The 17,722-nt window shown below is 42.0% G+C and overlaps 2 protein-coding genes across 3 annotated transcripts; one reads left to right on the top strand and one right to left on the bottom strand.

The window, feature by feature from the left end:
- Positions 1 to 9,214: 9,214 nt before the first annotated feature.
- On the top strand, positions 9,215 to 12,622 carry aqp7 (aquaporin 7). The gene is made up of 6 exons (XM_087800382.1): positions 9,215 to 9,476; positions 10,691 to 10,817; positions 11,062 to 11,199; positions 11,397 to 11,515; positions 11,579 to 11,796; positions 11,968 to 12,622. Exons 1-6 carry the CDS (start codon positions 9,309 to 9,311, stop codon positions 12,152 to 12,154), a joined length of 957 nt encoding a protein of 318 aa, XP_087656508.1. The 5' UTR covers positions 9,215 to 9,308; the 3' UTR covers positions 12,155 to 12,622.
- Positions 12,623 to 12,656: 34 nt separating this feature from the next.
- Positions 12,657 to 17,642, bottom strand: tpgs2 (tubulin polyglutamylase complex subunit 2). 2 transcript variants are annotated; one of them, XM_087800383.1, is made up of 7 exons: positions 17,496 to 17,642; positions 17,351 to 17,430; positions 17,192 to 17,279; positions 16,985 to 17,125; positions 16,789 to 16,896; positions 16,548 to 16,711; positions 12,657 to 12,877 (listed from the first exon to the last, which is right to left on the bottom strand). In XM_087800383.1, exons 1-7 carry the CDS (start codon positions 17,569 to 17,571, stop codon positions 12,659 to 12,661), a joined length of 876 nt encoding a protein of 291 aa, XP_087656509.1. In that variant the 5' UTR covers positions 17,572 to 17,642; the 3' UTR covers positions 12,657 to 12,658. The 2 variants fall into 2 exon arrangements, with proteins under 2 accessions (XP_087656509.1, XP_087656510.1); XM_087800384.1 differs by having other exon boundaries at positions 12,657 to 12,874.
- Positions 17,643 to 17,722: the final 80 nt, after the last annotated feature.

Below are 17,722 nucleotides of genomic sequence, written 5' to 3'. Positions count from 1 at the left end.
TGTTCCTACCATCTTTGTCGTAGTTATTAAGTGTGATGTAGGAACATGGTTACCTGCTAAAGTAGCAACCTATCATGTTATTGACCGTTTCAATGAGTCCTGCCGTAGTTGAACTACCTCTCAAAGAATAAATAACTTGTTGTAATAAGTTACAAGTGTGTGAACATACAAAATAAATACGGTTAAATATTTTATTTAAAAAGGTTGAAATGATACAGAGGGGAATTTTACAAAAAAACATTATTAACATAATATGAATGATCTTAAATGACACAGTATAAATTGTGTAAATTTGGTTTCCCATCAGAGTTGTTATTACGACACGATTACAGAATGTTTATGAAAAATGAGATGAAAATGTTGATATAAAAGAATTTAGAGGAAAATTAAAAAAAGTTATGAGTGAAGTAACTTGATATGAAGGTCGTCCATAAGTGACATGAATTTGGTGACCATCAGAGTTGTAATTATGAAGTTATTACAAAATGTATGTGAGATATTGCACAGATTTAGCTATTTTTGAAAATCTAAAAAATAAATTAGAAAAAAACAAGAGTTTAGTAACTTAATATGAAGGTACTCCATAAGTGAAATGAATTTGGTGATCATTCGAGTTGTAATTATAAAGTCATTACAAAATGTAGGTGAAATATTGCACACAAATAGTGATTTTGAAAGTTTTCAAAAGAAATTTGAAAAAAATAATGAGTGTAGTAACTTTATATGAGGGTACTCTATAAGTGAAATGAATTTGGTGACCATCAGAGTTGTAATTACATATGTATTCCAAAATGTATGTGGAATATTGCATAAAAATAGTTATATAAAACAATTCAGAGGAACATTTAAAAAACTAATAAGTGTAGGAACTTGATATCAAGGTACTTCATAAGTGACATGAATTTGGTGACCATCAGAGTTGTATTTGCAAAGTTATTACAAAATGTTTATGAAATATTGCATGAAAATAATCATTTCTGGAACTCCTGTTGTGTTATCAGTTTTTATCTTGATCTTTTAAGTATATACTTTATTGAATATTGTTTTGATTGTTTAAGCGCTTTGTGACCCTGGTCTGGAAAAGCGCTATACAAATAAAAATTACTTACTTACTTATTTAAAATATTTTAAAAAAGAAAAAAAAAGAAAAAACGAATGAGTGTAGTGACATAATATGGAGGCAATTCTTTAGTCACATGAAGATGGTGACAACAGGACTTAAAATGAAAGTCAATCCCAAATCCCACCTTAAAACTCATTTATTTAGACAGGCATACTCACCAATGCACTGAAAATCTGCTGCAAGCTCTGTGCTTTTTAAACTTGTTTTTCATTGTGTTTTTGCATTGTTTCTGATTGTTAGGCGACCTTGAGTGCCCTGAAAGGCGCCATATAAAATAAATGTATTATTATTATTATTATTATTAATATCACTCCAGGGCATAATACACATTATAGACAGAACATGTGACATCACACTTGCAAACATTCCCACAATACTCATCCCAACCCCTAGGGTCCCTCAGTGGCTATTCTAAGCGGGAGAAAACCTGTTATGAGAATTATCTACATCTAGTGTGCAAACCGAAATGACTAAACCTGTACCATTCACCTGTAAATGCAACAAAGTGTCCAAAACAAATATGTGCATTACTCCGGAAATAGGTAACGGTTGCTCAATTTTACTTTTTAACATTCCCTTCAATACAAGGCACTAAATATTCGTATCAAACGTGTACATGCCCTGAAATCTTCAACTGCCACACAAAAGGTAATTTAGTAAACTTTTTCCCCTTTTTAACAATATCAGAATGGAACATTCTCCTTACTCTTATCATCATAGAACTGTGATAAAGATAACTTGTGAATACACATTTTAACAAACAACTATTGTAAACAATGTAACAGTGCTTTTTTTCCCCTTTCGACCTGAGTAGGGCAGCGATCCGCCTAAACCCTATCTCAGGTGATCGTCATCTCGCCTTCAGTGACTCAGCTCCCTGCAGCAGGATGCTCAGCATCAGATGAGGCGTCCCACAAGTCGAGGGGACCGATGTCATTGTCTGAAGCATCCTCGTCTACAGTGGCGGATGGCGTCCTCTCCTGTGTCTGCATGTTGATGTCCTGGAACACCCAGCTGTTGTCGAGTGGAGTTCTAGGGTAGTAGTGCTTGAGCGTGTCATGATGAACCACTTTGGTTTTGGACCTGGAGCTCTTCTTGATGCGATAGATTAGGTCATCCAGTTGACTTACAACAAAGTAAGGGCCCTCGTAAAAGGGTAGGAACTTCCGGACTTTGTTCTTCACTCTTTTGGTCCCTTTAATCAGGTACCAAACTGTGTCTCCAACCTGGTATTGGACTTGACAAATATTTTTGTCATACTGTCTCTTGGCACGCTCAGATGCTTTTCCTAATGACTCCCGGGTTAGCTGATGTGAGACCTCGAACCGTTCCCTAAGCTGTTGGACATATTCTGCAGGAGTATTGTCCACACTGTCAGGTGGCAGGCCAACGACGAGGTCAATGGGTTCAGTTATCTCCCGGCCAAAGAGCATCATGTTTGGGGTAAGATTGGTGGAGCTGTGCTTGGTTGAACGGTAGGCCATAACTGCATATGGAATCATTATGTCCCAATCCCAGTGACATCGTTCTGCTGTGGTGGCTAGGATCTTCTGTAGGGTGGCATTAAAGCGTTCCACTTGACCGTCCGACTGAGGATGGAAGGAGGTAGTTTGTGTCTTTTCGATCCCCAACAGCTCGCACATTCCTTGGAAGACGGCTGATTCGAAGTTGGTGCCCTGGTCACTGTGAAGAGAGTATGGAGCTCCGTATCTGCATACCCACTCAGAGGCAATCTTCTCTGCCACCGTTGTTGCTTGCTCGTTGGGGACTGGATAAGCTTCCACCCACTTACTGAAATAGTCCTGCACTACCAGTATGTATCTGTTGTGTCTCTCTGTCTCATTCAAAGGTCCCATCAAGTCGACTGCAATTCTCTCCATAGGTGCACTGACTCTTACTGTGCCCAAAGCGGCATGAGGGGTTTTCTTGGCTCGGGACTTGGCAGCACAACTGGTGCAGGTGCGGCACCACAATATAACATCATCCCTCATGTTGTACCAATAATATCTGGTTTTAAGGCGTGCTAGTGTTCTCTCTGCTCCAAAGTGGCCACCCACAGGTCCTTCATGCATCTGCTCCATCACTGGTTTGCGGCAAGCATGGGGCAGCAAGATCTGTGAATATTGAACCTTCCCTTTGGTGCAATAAAACTTCCTCAAAAGTACTCCATCCCTCTTATACAGCCTTTTCCATTGCGCCCAGTAAGCTTTTGTAGCGGGGCTGCAGGCTGCTATGTTAGCCCAAGGCGGCCTAATGCTTCCTTCGTCTATCCACTCCAACACTGGTGCTATATCTGGATCTGACTTCTGAGCTGTGTTGAGCTGCTCGCAGGTCCAACCTCTGAACAATTCACTTTGAGCTTTCTCACTAACTTTGTGAATGGTTGGGTGAGTGTCAACCCCCCTGCGGCTGCTGACTCCACTGTGCCCTACCCCCACTATCACTGGCCCCAGTTCTGCAACCCTGCTGCCAACCCAGCCTTCAGGCTCCACTACCCCCACTGGCGGTTGCTCTGTAGTACCTGCAATAGCAACCGACTTCTCTATGTCACTAGTTAGGTTGCACTGTACCTCTTTATGCTGATACTGGACAGTGTTTATGGTAGGGTCTGGTATGGTACAAGGACATGAGCTCCGACACGGTTTCCTTGAAAGTGCATCTGCATTTTGGTGGTTTTTCCCCGGCCGGTGGACCACACAGAAGTTGTATTCAGCAAGCTTTTCCAACCAACGAGCTAGCTGGTCTTCCGGCTCCCTTAACCTGGTCAACCATCTCAGGCTGCTGTGGTCGGTGCTGATGGTAAAGGGTCGGCCCAGCAGGTACTGTCTAAAATGGGAAGTGAACCCCACCACTGCTAAGAGTTCTTGTCTCGTTGTGCAGTAATTCTGCTCTGTAGTCGTCAACCTTTTGCTTCCATATACCAAGACTCTCTCCTCACCACCCTGCACTTGGGACAAAACAGCTCCTATCCCCCAGTCACTGGCATCAGTGTCAACGAACAGTTCACCTTCATCGAGCGGATAGCCCAGAATAGGATCCGAGGTCAGTCTCTGCTTGAGTTCTTCAAATGCCTCCTGACATTCTTCTGTCCATCTGTCGTGAGCATACTTTTTGGTGAGTTCGTGGAGCGGCTGGGCTATTGTTGCGAAGTCTGCCACAAAACGCCGATAGTAGGAGGCCAGACCAACAAACTGCCGGACTTCATGGACATTCCTGGGTACAGGCCAGTCCTTCACTTGTTCCAACATTTGGAAGGTTTAAGCTTTAAGTTTGCTTCCCGCAACCTAGCAAACACCTGGCCTAACCGCTCCAGCATTTGAGCGCTGTCCCGTCCCAGAACAATTATGTCATCGAGGTAGACAAGGCAGGTCTCCCATTGTAGTCCAACTAAGACACGGTCCATAAAGGGCGCATTGCACAGTCCAAACGGCATCACATTCCACTCGAAGACTCCCTTTCGTGTACAGAATGCAGCAGCTTTGCGGGCCCTGGGCGCATTTGTACTTGCCAGTACCCTGACGTCAGATCTAGAGTGCTGAAGAACTTTGCAGAAGATAGTGTGTCTAGAGTGTCTTGGATGCGGGGCAAAGGGTAGGCATCTTTAATAGTTCGTTCATTCAGGGGTCTGTAATCCACACAGAGCCAATGAGTTTGGTCTTTCTTTCTGACCATCACAACCGGTGCTGCCCAGCTGCTGTACTGGGCCGGGCCACACTAGCATCCAGGCTTTGTTGTAACTGCTGGTCCGATGATATTTGTTTGTCCCTGGCCATTCTGCCTGGTGGTTGTTTTACAGGTGGTCCAGGAATTGTCAGAATGTCGGGCTGGACAATGCTAGTACGGCCGAGATCAGTGGGGCTGGAAGAGAACACATCACTGTAAGACTTTAGCAAGGCTGCCAGATTTTGGCGATCACTTTGGGACAGGTTAGGGCAACTCTCAACATATAGGGCTTGCAAGTGACTCTGTACAAGGACATTATCTTGGTTGCTGATAGTAAAATCTGTTTGAGCCTTTGGAAAGAGAGACTCCCTGGCGCTCAACACTTGTGCAGACTGAAGGACCCCCGCCATGGCCCCTCTCTTCAAAGTTACAGGTGTGGCACTTGCGTTGAAAACGCGAATGGGGACGCTGGTGGACTGCTGCGGCTTCACGACAACCCGGGCCACCAGAACATGGTGCTTCTCAATGAAACCCTGGGTTGGACTCAACATCATGTCTCTACCAATAGAATGGCCCAAACGGGAAGCACCGGGGACAACGTACCCCCATCCTGGTTCCAACACAGTCGTGTGTGCCACCCTGACAAGATGAGACTTGGTTTGTTGACTGAAACCATAGCGGGGAACTGTCTCACCGAAGAGGGTTATCTCCTGGCGGCCATAGTCGAGGAGAGCCTGTGCTTGCTGCAAGAAAGGGTGACCCAGGATGACTTCAGTACTTTGAACTGTATCGACCACGATAAAGTTCACCTGGGTAGCTGTGCTTCCTGTCTGCTCAGGGATGATAACTTCCCCCAGGATGGGTAGCCCAGCTGGTCCGATACCCTGTAAAACTTGTGCCACAGATGGCTGGAGTGAGGGTCTAAAGTCTAAGGGAATGGAGTTAAAATGATGTAGAGGCAACACGCTTTTACGTGCTCCGGAGTCTAGCAGTGCCTGGAGTTCTTGTCCATGTATCCATATTCCGACACACATCTCGCCATCTTCACTCTTTGTCACAAAGATGACTGTGGTTGGATCAAGTGCGGAGTTGAGGCCATCATTAGTGGGACGCCATGGTTGTTGGCGAGGGGAGGGCCAGTTCTTCTGAATGTGTCCCACTCCAGAGCAGTTGTGACATACTACTTCTTCCCTGCTTGTCTTTTTGTACCTGCTTCTGTTAGCCTGCCATGGTATGGAAGTTTTTGGTGCCATCTGCAGTGTTTCAGCGGGCATCCTTGGTGCCCTCTCAGTTTCCTCATTCATCACCATGCACGCCGGTTCCCGCAGCATCGCAATTCTGGTCACTGGTGCCACAGAGCCACGGCCCCCTTGACGCATCATTTGTGTGACGGCCCTGGTGGCTTCATACTTGTGTAATATTTCATAAGCTCTCGCCAGGGTGCGGGGTCGGTCTTCTAAAAGCCTCTGCACTACATCAGCATCTGCCATGCCGTTGGTGAAGATCTCAACACGGATGCAGTCTTGCTCTGCATCAGTCCGGTCAGCATAAACAATTGAGACCTTCTCGTATATGTCGTCCCTGAGTGCGTGTAGAGGTTCACCTGGCTTACGGACTCTTTGCCTCAATTCAATGCCAATGGCTGCCGCATGTTCCGAGCATGGCCCATAGGCGGCCTCCACTTCCTCCACCATGCGCTTAAAGCTCCAATGGGCAGATCCGGGGTTCTTATGGACGATGGCACCAGCTGCACCAGTCAGACTGTATCTCAGCTGGACGGCCATGGTCTTCTCAGTCCAGTGGTTAGCACTTGCACAGCTTTCAAACTGGTAAAGGAAGTCTTTCCATGAACCTGAATCGTCAAACTGACCTGGTCGCAGCGTAGGAATTCTCTCCCTCGTTCCATGTTGCTCATCATCGCTGCTGTCTGCGGCGTCCCGGTTAACTACCCTCCGTGCGTAACGGCGGCATGGTGTGGATCGGACCTGTTTCGGATCTTGCTGGCCTGCACTGTACAGTTGGCAATCACCCATGGGTGTTGATTGTGACATGGTCCGGTAATAAGGATGAACTGTTGTTGGGCGGGTTGGATATCCAGCTGGGGAACGATGGCACGTTGTGGGAATGGATGTGACTATAGGTAGGTAATCACAGTCACAATGTAATTGTAACCATCATATTCTGGCTGGGCAGGGCTCGGAAACACACTCCTTGCTGCAGAATATTCCGTTAAAAAAGGGTTGGTGGATGCAAAAGTTGGAAGTGAGCGATATGGCTCCCTGATGCGGTGTGGCTGGAGTGTAACATGTCGGCTCATCACTTGTTAGCCTTCTATCAACGTTAGCTCGAACCGGGTTTAACTCTAATAGAGGAAAATGTCCGTCATTCATATAATCCCCGTCGTCTTCAACTTCAACATTTTTTACATCCGACAGAAAAGGGTTATTGCTTACTCCCGGTGTCCTCATTTTGAAATATGTCGCTGCAGTGATTTGATTCGCGTCGTCACCGCGGGCCGCCATCTTGTCACTACATCCACTTAAAAGTTCGTAATTCCTCTTTTCTCTCGGTGAAACTCCGGGCTTCATGTACAAAACTATCCCGGACGAGCCCCCAGTGTTACCTTTCCAGCCTTCTGGCGTCTTTACCGTGATTAAGACCCGCTGGTTTCCGAAACTAAGTTGTTAACTTAGCTGGCTCTTTCGTCGGTGGTAACTTTATGTCCGTATAGTTTAAACTGAAGATTGTCACGGAGAGTCTTCAGAGGAACAACAACTTTCTGGCTTCGATGTTTTTTTTTTATTGCTGATAGTTTTTCCTCCGGACAAACGTGCATATGCGGCTTCACTGCTCGCCTCCTCACCAACACAACACAGAGCACGCACACACACCTAGACATGCCCCCAACTACGCAACATCCGCCTGCATAATGAGGAACGCAGGTTGGTAACATTGTGGCAGTACGCAAGAACGAGAACCGGGATCTGTGAGCTCATGTCATATATATATATATATATATATATATTCAATATGTAGATTTAACAGCTAGATTTATATATATATTCAACATTTAGATATGTATTTAACATTTCGATTTTGATTTGACAATTAGAATTTACGTTCCATAAATGTAAGAAAGATAGTCAAGACATGAAGCTGGACTCACTGGTGACAGTTGCTGAGAGGAGATCACTGGAAAACTACTTGGATCTCATGGATGATGACAGTCAACCTCTGAACACTGTCATCCGTGAGCAGAGAAGCACGAATGCTCCTCCCACGATGCAACATACATAGTTGAGTGAAAGTATGAATCTTTGTATCCTTTTTCTTTTATATTTTTCTTTGATGTTTATTTTTAGATTTAGATTGATGTCATCTTGCACTTTTCTTTTTTCTATCTATCTATCTATCTATCTATCTATCTATCTATCTATCTATCTATCTATCTATCTATCTATCTATCTATCTATCTATCTATCTATCTATCTATCTATCTATCTATCTATCTATCTATCTATCTATCTATCTATCTATCTATCTATCTATCTATCAATCAATCTATCTATCTTAGCATGCAGAAGTAAGTAAGTAATTTTTATTTGTATAGCGCTTTTCCAGACCAGGGTCACGAAGCGCTTAAACAATTAAAGCAATATTCAATAAAGTAGATACTTTAAAGGTCAAGATAAAACTGATAACACAACAGGAGTTCCAGAAAATCAAGGAAAAGCCTGAACAAATAAAAAAGTCTTAAGATGTTTCTTAAAGGAGTCAGTACTAAAGCCTTATGTTAGAGTCAAGGGTCGGCGTTGAAAAAGGACAATTTAGGTATTGTGACCGACGAAGATGATCCATTTAAAATAAGAATTCCTGACTTACAACTCAAACAGATCACAACTGTTTAGACTTCCTGTTAAATGAGGGCACGTTTAAGACGTCAAAGAATAAAAATATTAGTGATTGAGTTACTTCATTCAGCAATATATTGCTCTTAAGCTTTGGAACGATCTTCCTTTCTCTCTGCTCTTGATGGAGTCTACTGACTCCTTCAAGAAACACTCCTTTATTTGAGCAGGCATTTCCTTGATTTTCGGAGACTCTTGTGTTTGTCTCGGTGTTGTCTTGACCTTTTAAGTATTTATTTTATTGGGTATTTTTTTTAATTGTTTAAGCGCTCTGAGACATTGGTCTAGAAGAGTGCTCCATAAATACAAGTTACTTACTTACTTACTAACATCTTATCATTAGTTGTCAAACTGTTATTTAATGAAGAGGTACCCTTGAAGAAGCAAAACTGGACATGTGTGTGTGTGTTTGTGTGTGTGTGTGAGCTTATTCAGGAAGAAGGGGGAGGGTGAAGTCACGCCTATAAAATGTGGACAAAGCTCAGTGGGCATGTGTGACAGAGCGCGGGGAGGGGTTCATAGCAGAAGTCACACAGACAGAGGGGCTGGTGAAGTATGGGAGTCTTCAAGAAATAAAGGGTATTAACTTAACATTACTGCCATCGAAAGTGAGGATGAGAGACGGAGCGTTGCAACAAGGGGAGGAAATGAAAGACCTGGTGAGGCCGGGTGAAGTTGGGGTCTCTGAGAGGCAGGGGCTTCATGTTGCCTCATTTTCCTGGCTGAAAAATGAATCCATCCGAGTGGGACTGGCTGAAACGCTCTGCACCTACGTAATGATGGTACGTCTAAAGTCCAACTTTGAACCAATATTTAACCTCCTTTTTGTTTATGTTTTGAAACACATTCACACATGTCAATGATTGATTTTTTCCGATAAAGACCACCACCCAACAGACAAGCATGGTGCAGTCACGTGGCCAAGTTGCCGGGACGTGATTGGTGGATTCAAGGGGTTGAACCTAGGAGGTCATAGGCGGACAGTGGGCCACATGAGGACGCTGTCAAAAAGTCACATGCTTGTTTGTCAGATGCAGAAGTAAAAAAAAGAAAAACAAGAGACACGAGCCAACAACTATGAAATTAAAGACGAGCTTCACAGATTTAGTGTCCACTCGCTTTCCTCAATTCCCCCTTGAATCTCAAGAAGCAGCAGCAGTGCAGAAGGTTCCCACTCTCTGTCTGAATAAAAAGCTGCCTGTGTCTCAAAACAAGCACATTCTGAGATTACAAACCTGCTGACTTTAACTGAAGGTCGTCTCAAAGGTTAGACCAGGTTTCGTTGTGTGGCATGTTGTAGAGCTAAGGTCTCAAAAACTCAATCACGAAAAACCCAGTGATGTTAAACGAAAGCTGGGGGGGTCAGACTAATTGTCTATTTATACACAGTCAATGAGAGATTTGTGCCAGTCCGCGTTCTCTCCTTCAGGAAGGCCTTTTTTCCCCTCTTTCTCCATTACTTAAAATTGGATCATTTATGATCTTAACTTTCTAGCAAATATATGGCCCTTATTTACATTAATCCCATCCCTCCTCTACAATGTACTAAATATTGTCCATGCATTTGTCTTCATTAGCTTTTATGATTTAAAAAAATGTTAAGACATTTAACTTTAAATTACCTAAAACTGTAATTAAAAACTGAATGCAATAAACAAGGTAAAGGGAGAATTAATGTTTGGACAACTGGACAACCAAACTGTCTTTCATGATGGTTGTGAATGGGAAAATAAATTATATTTTAAGGTTAAGGACTTTTTCTTTCACCCATTGTGGGATGTGATTGAAAAGATTAGGAAATCCATAACAATGATCATGTACATATTAACCCGGATAAAAGTTTGTTGACTGTGTTGTGTTGTGAGCGAAAGCGATAAAATGTAAAAGGGTTCCAAGGGATCGTGGGAAAATCAACCCTAGGAAAAAAAAAAAAGAGTATATTAAATTGCTGTTACCGTGTGCGACACTAACGAAACATACAAACTTTTGTGCGCAGGTTTTTGGTCTCGGATCCGTGGCGCAGGTGGTGACGGGTCAGGGCGCATTCGGGCACTACATCAGCATGAACCTGGGGTTCGGACTGGGTGTCGCCATGGGGATTCACGTTGGAGGAAAGGTCTCGGGTAAGTTGAAACAAAGATAAAGTAAATAAATCTTGTCATTTTTTCAAGCTTATTAGCAGACCAAGTCTAAACCGTAAATAAGTAAGATTGAAAATTTAATTTCCAACTTGCCCTAATGTCAGAACAGTGCAACTACAAAGTGTTAGCTCCTCTGTTGTGCAGTATGTGTATTTGTTTGCAAATTGAGGCACGTTTTCTTTTTTTTTTTAAAAGCATGCTTAAAATATGTTTTTTACATTTTCAGGAGCTCACATGAATGCAGCCGTATCCATCACCATGTGTGTGTTCGGACGTCTGGCATGGAAGATGTTTCCACTGTATTTTTTTGCACAGTTTCTGGGATCATTCCTGGCAGCAGGGACTATATATGCCGTGTACTACGGTGAGGATTTTTAGTATGTTCAGCAACAAGTTTATAATACATTCCTAGAATTCAGGAATATCATTTTCTTCTCAAGTTCTGGAGACAAATGCCATATAAATGTAGTTAAAAAAAACTGACAGCTGTGTGAGAAGGTTAATTAGCTTGTGACAGTGTAAATAAGAAAATATTAGTTATTTGTTATTATGAATTTTCAGAGGCGATCCACGACTATTGTGGAGGAAACCTGACTGTGACCGGTGTACATGCGACTGCAGGAATCTTCGTCACCTTTCCAGCCCAGTACCTTTCAATACCTGCTGGATTTCTAGATCAGGTATGATCACTTGTTGCATAACCCACAGCTATGTACACAACTGATGATTTCTGTCTGATCCAGGTCTTTGGCACGGCCATGCTGCTCCTGTGCCTGATGGCTCTGTCCGACCAGAAAAACAAGCCAGCGGCGGCGGGGAGTGAGCCGATAGCCGTCGGGCTTTTGGTGCTGCTCATTGGCATCTCTCTGGGCAGCAACAGCGGCTATGCCATCAACCCCACTAGAGATATCGGGCCGAGATTCTTCACAGCCATGGCAGGCTGGGGACTTGATGTGTTCAGGTAAGCCCCCGGTCTAAATTATCTTGAAATTAAACTCAATAAAAGTATTTTTTTGGTGAATAAGTTTATTACATTTTTGGATTCATTTAGATTGGGTATTTTAACCTATACAGCACATTCATTGTATGAACTGTTAAATGTTCTTTACAAGTGTTATTATATTCCTTGCAGGTGTGGAAACAACTGGTGGTGGGTTCCTTTAGTGGCACCTCCGATCGGAGGCATAATGGGAGCAGGCGTGTACAAAGCATTCGTAGAGATGCATCACCCTTCATCAGCTGATACAAGGCCAGAGATAGAAGAGGACGCTACACTTCAGGAAAGACAAAATAATATCCATATTGATGCATGCGTTTGAAAAACGTGTCAAAACAGACGCAGATTTGTACATATCGGTCAAACCAGGGAGCTTTTTAACTTATGTGAAGTCATATTAACTTGGAAACATGAGCATGGTTCTTTTAAATTATGTATTTTCTTTTCGATCATTTGTTACATACATTCTTTGTATCAGTGTTTTGATACTTTTTTTTTTTTAAAAACAACATCAAGTCAACTGTGAAATAGTGTAAACATTGATCAGACCACGTGGCAGTAACTTAAATAATCGCTTGATGCATGATCATAGAAGTAATACTTAAGGCTTTGTTTTTTTTTGTAGACATGCACCTTTTTAAACTGAAGCTCTTTTAAGCCACTTACAGTATATCTAGGGAAATTGATACAGCTCTTATGTTTATCTAAAACACATTTTTAGCTATAAACCTTCAGTGTTATTCTGTAAAGTCTCATTGAAACATAACTTGAATAAATGTGTTGAACATGCCTCAGAGCAACAATCTTCCAGTGAATTATCAAGTGATCAACGTTTAACTCCGACGATTTTACCCACACTGCCCTGGCTCTTAGTGGTGCTGCCAGAGCTGCACTGTGTTGACGGTTTCTTCTTCGGAGTGGAGACCTTTGCTTTGCTTTTAAATGCCTTTGTAGGATCCAGCTTGTTTAGATGGACATCTCCGTAAAAGTCGGTCATCATGTTCTCACTCCTGTAGGTCAGCGGTCGGTAGAGGGAAGCCCACTGCTGCAGAAGGAAAATGACATATGTGACGATTTATACAACTGTTGATGATCAGAAGATGAAGACGTTATATTAGTTGTGCCTCAAACACGCAACAAGCCAGACAGGCGTTTTATTAAACCTTTGGCCAAATGTTGAAACAAAAGCTCTACCAGATCATTTTATTTGCACCTTAATAAAGATTATCATTTTCTTGTTGACTTCTACAGCTGATATGGTTAAATAAATATTATTATATTTAATATTATTATAAAAATGTAAAAGCCTTTAAGGATACACATCGAATACAAATATAAAATATAAAACATCAGCATAAAAACACAAATCTAATATTGAATTGTGTGAATGCTGGGAAGTACGAGTACTTATACACGTACTAGTACTACTACGAGTACTACACGTACTAGTACTACTATGAGTAGTAAAAATACTAGTACTACTACGAGTACTACGATTACTAGTACTACTACGACGGGTACTAGTACTTCTACAAGTACTAGTACTACGAGTACTAATAGTAATACGAGTACTAATAGTACTACGAGTACTACTACGAGTACTAGTACTACGAGTACTCATACTACTACGAGTACTTATAGTACTACAACTACTTGTAGTACTACAGGTACTCATACTACTACGAGAACTCGTAGTACTACAAGTACTAGTACTAAGAGTAATTCATAATAATAATAATAATTTAATTTAAAGTGTGTTATCACAACAAAGTTATCTGAAGACACTTTACAGTTGAAGTAATACTACAGTGGAGAAAGTAAAAACAGATCAATAATAAAGTACAGTGTGGCGTCCAGGTTTACTTGTTGAACAAAGACCAATGCTGTGTCTCAAATCGCATACTAGCGAGTCGAGTGGTTTGACCCTCGCTCTTTATGACTGAGGTCCTGGGTTCAAAACCCGGAGGTGACATGACACTTTAGTTTCTCTCTTTGTGTAGATATGGTTTGTGTATAGTCTGTGGTAAAGTTATCTTTTATCTCTTCCATTCTTTCTTTAATTCCTCTTTTTCTACCCTTTTTCCCCCGTTCATTTTAATGGGGAAACTCTTCAACTCAACTTTCAACTCCTTCCACTGTAACCTACTACTTCTACTACTACTTCCACTACTACTACTACTTCCACTACTACTACTTCTACTACTACTACTTCTACTACTACTTCCACTACTAATACTTCTACTACTACTTCCACTACTACTACTTCTACTACTACTTCCACTACTACTACTTCTACTACTACTTCCACTACTTCTTCCACAACTACTAATTCCAGGACTACTTCCACTATTACTAATTTCACTAATACTTCCACTATTACTAATTTCACTAATACTTCCAATACTACTAATTCCACTACTACTTCCACTACTACTACTTCCACAACTACTACTTCCACTACTATGACGATATTACTATGACGATGATACTATGACGATGACGATACTATGACGACTACGATGACGTCCTTCCTTGTAGGCTTTTTATCAAAGTATTTGATGTAATTGGCCCCTGGGTTACCAATATGGTGAACCTCTCCCTTTCCACAGGGGTTTTTCCCAATGCATTTAAACATGCCATTGTGGAGCCTCTGCTCAAAAAACCAGGCTTAGACCCAACTGACCTCAGTAATTTCAGGCCTATTTCTAAGCTCCCTTTCTTGTCCAAGATCTTGGAGAAGGTGGTGTCCGAGCAGCTGTCTTTGTTCCTGGATCAGAGCGACATCCATGAGAAGTTTCGGTCTGGCTTCCGTAAACATCACTCTACGGAGACAGCTTTATTGAAAGTGTCCGGTGTCATCATGATGTCGGCTGACTCTGGTAAATTCACTGTTCTGGTTCTCTTGGATCTGTCGTCAGCCTTTGACACAGTTGATCACCAGATCCTGCTGAGAAGACTAAGGGATGAAGTGGGACTGTCTGGGTCTGTGTTAGAATGGTTCTCATCTTACCTTTCTGGACGCAGTTTTAGTGTATCTGCCAATCAAATGAGGTCTGAATCGGCAGATCTGTTGTGTGGAGTCCCTCAAGGTTCTGTTCTGGGTCCTTTATTGTTTTTGCTGTACTTGATTCCCCTTGGTAAAATCATTCAGAGATTTCCAGATGTTTCTTATCACATTTTTGCTGATGACATCCAGCTCTACTGCTCTTTTGACCCAACTGAGCCCCAAAGGCTGAACAGCTTAGTCAATTGTTTGCTAGAAATCAAACAATGGCTGAGTGAAAACACTTTACAGCTTAATGTGGACAAAACTGAAACTCTGGTGATTGCTCCTGATGATAAGATTCCAGGGTTGAGTCAGTACTTGGGTGACTTAGGTCAGTCTGTCAAACTGAGCCTGAGAAACCTGGGTGTTGTATTTGATAAAGACATGTCTCTTGTTCAACACTGCAGAAAACTGACCAGAAACTGTTTCCTTCAACTGAGAAAAATCTCTAAACTTAGGAAAATGTTGTCACAACATGATCTGGAGCTTGTAATCCATGCGTTTGTTTCTTCTCGTCTGGACTATTGTAACAGTTTGTTTTCATGTCTTAACAAGAAGGAGCTGTCTCGTCTGCAGTTGATTCAGAACTCTGCAGCGAGAATTCTGACCCGCTCAAGTAGGAGAACTCACATTTCTCCGATCCTTAAAACTCTTCACTGGCTTCCAGTTTCTTTCAGGATCAACTTTAAAATTCTGGTTCATTCATGGTCAGGCTCCTCCTTACATCACTGATCTGATCCAGCCTTACACCCCAGCTCGGTCTCTGAGGTCTGTGTATCAGAATCTACTTATGGTTCCACGCACACGGCTCAGGACCAGAGGAGAGAAATCTTTTCAGGCTGTTGCTCATAAGCTTTGGAACAATCTTCCTCTCTCTTTGCGCTTGATGGAGTCTACTGACTCCTTTAAGAAACATCTTAAGACGTTTCTATTTGTTCAGGCTTTTCCTTGAATTTCTCGAACTCCTGTGTTGTTCTCGGTGTTGTCTTGATCTTTAAAGTATGTACTGTTTTGAGTATTGTTTTGATTGTTAAAGCGCTTTGTGACCCTGGTCTCGAAAAGCGCTATATAAATAAATATTACTTACTTACTTACTTACTAATTCACCTACTGCCATTTCGGGTACTATCAATTGTGTGAATGCTGCTCAGCATTCACACTGCATTTTCGTCCGGAGATGCACCCTTTTCTAGTTTTAAGGTGAATATCTCCACCACTGTATATGCATTTTTGGAAGCCAGGGAGGTAATTCACTTTGACCCAGAGGAAAACACAAGGGTTAATGAGGGATAAGAAATAGTCACTGATTAAAATAGTAGAAAATTTGTATACATGGTAATTAGTATGCATATATGCAGTATAAGTCAAATAATATAGCTAAACAAACAATGGAAATTATATAGAAGAAGATGGAAGAAGGAAAATTAAGTCTTAATCCATATAAAATTATCAATATTCTTAAAAGCAATAAAAAACAAAGTATACAATACAAATAATAAATAACAGTTAAAAAAATTAATGGTAAATGAAACAAGGAACTGACAAACTAAAAAAGTCTTAATTGGTTATCAATAGTGGATACAATAAAAGTAAAATATTTTATCATTAATAACAAGAGCCATTCAGAAATAAAACACAAGACTTCTAAATATAAAAAAATCTTTGCTACCTTTGCTTGAGGGCTGGGGCCATACGGGGTGAAAGAGTACTGCCACTCAGGCAGCCCCAAGTGTGTGACCATCAGCCGGTAGTATGAAGTGAAGGCGGTAGTCAGAAAATGCCAGCAGAGTGAGCGGTCAAGGAACCAAATCTCACTCTTTTGAGCCACGACACCTGGAAACACAGATCGACCTTCATTAAAAGCAGACACAGATGAACCAATAATCATTGTAGGATGAAAGAAACTGAACCTGGGGTGCAGTTTTTGTATACTAGGCACACTTTGCCGATCCCTACACAGGAATCAAGCTCAAAAGTGCGACTTCGGTGATCAAAGTGAGGTAGTGAAGGACCAGGACCTAACCCCACAGAGGTAAAAAAAAAAACATAGACAACATGAATATTTGGCACAGCATTATCCAATGTGTTACACACTTGAAGTTATACCATGATCAGCATCATTTTCCTCCCACTCCAGGTCAGCTAGTGAGGGGGCATTGGGAAGGGTAAACAAGGACACAGGCTGGAGCAGCGGGCAAAGTTTAGCCACACTGTTGATGGTCATACAACCAAGAGGAACACATTCATCTGCAAAGGCAAAATGTATACAGAGATCAGATATTTGTTGTTTTATAGTTTTACGGTTCGACCTACTGTCTAGTTTCACCGCCCATGTTAGCGTAAAGCCATCAGATGTCAGGTAGAAGTCCCTCAGGTCCTCTGGAAGAATGCAAGTGTTTTTCTTAAGGGAGAAAAACAACCATTAATGACATCCAAGGTCTGAGTTCATGAACGGTTTAAGCATTCGATCACCTGCTCCCACGACAGCAGACTCCTCTTCTCTGCAGGTTCTCTCTCCGCCAGACGAACATCCACCACACCAGGCATGTTCTCTGTCAGGACAGATGATGGTCAAATAGGCTAGGCTAGCAGAGAATCAAAAAGGCTAAATACAAACCTAATATCTTAGTAACACCGAGTGTCAGCCTCTCGGCTACACCTTTGTAGAGTAAGCTTTCTTTTGCTTCATCCATTGTTAACGTTTTGACGTAGAATGAAGTATGAATCGCATCCTGGATCAAAACAAACAGCTGTGCTAGACACCCGGAAGTTGCGGGGCACACGTCAAGCCAATCGAATCACGGCTTTTGAGAATCCGACCAATCCGCTCGTTGTATTCTCCCG

This window comes from Callionymus lyra, chromosome 10 (genome assembly GCF_982586985.1).
Source record: "Callionymus lyra chromosome 10, fCalLyr1.hap1.1, whole genome shotgun sequence".
Lineage (NCBI taxonomy): Eukaryota > Metazoa > Chordata > Actinopteri > Syngnathiformes > Callionymidae > Callionymus > Callionymus lyra.
The sequence above is the reverse complement of the archived record's forward strand: the minus strand, read 5'-3'. Positions and strand labels throughout refer to the sequence as shown.

What these genes read in the sequence shown, in the direction of transcription:
- aqp7 (XM_087800382.1), top strand. Translation starts at nt 9,309, where the DNA reads ATGAGAGACGGAGCGTTGCAACAAGGGGAGGAAATGAAAGACCTGGTG. An exon ending in TCTGCACCTACGTAATGATG is followed by an intron (nt 9,477 to 10,690) that starts GTACGTCTAAAG and finishes TTTTGTGCGCAG; the next exon opens with GTTTTTGGTCTCGGATCCGT. An exon ending in TGGGGACTTGATGTGTTCAG is followed by an intron (nt 11,797 to 11,967) that starts GTAAGCCCCCGG and finishes TATTCCTTGCAG; the next exon opens with GTGTGGAAACAACTGGTGGT.
- tpgs2 (XM_087800383.1), bottom strand. Translation starts at nt 17,571, where the DNA reads ATGGATGAAGCAAAAGAAAGCTTACTCTACAAAGGTGTAGCCGAGAGG. An exon ending in CGGTGTTACTAAGATATTAG is followed by an intron (nt 17,431 to 17,495) that starts GTTTGTATTTAG and finishes CTGTCCTGACAG; the next exon opens with AGAACATGCCTGGTGTGGTG. An exon ending in GTCTGCTGTCGTGGGAGCAG is followed by an intron (nt 17,280 to 17,350) that starts GTGATCGAATGC and finishes TTCTCCCTTAAG; the next exon opens with AAAAACACTTGCATTCTTCC.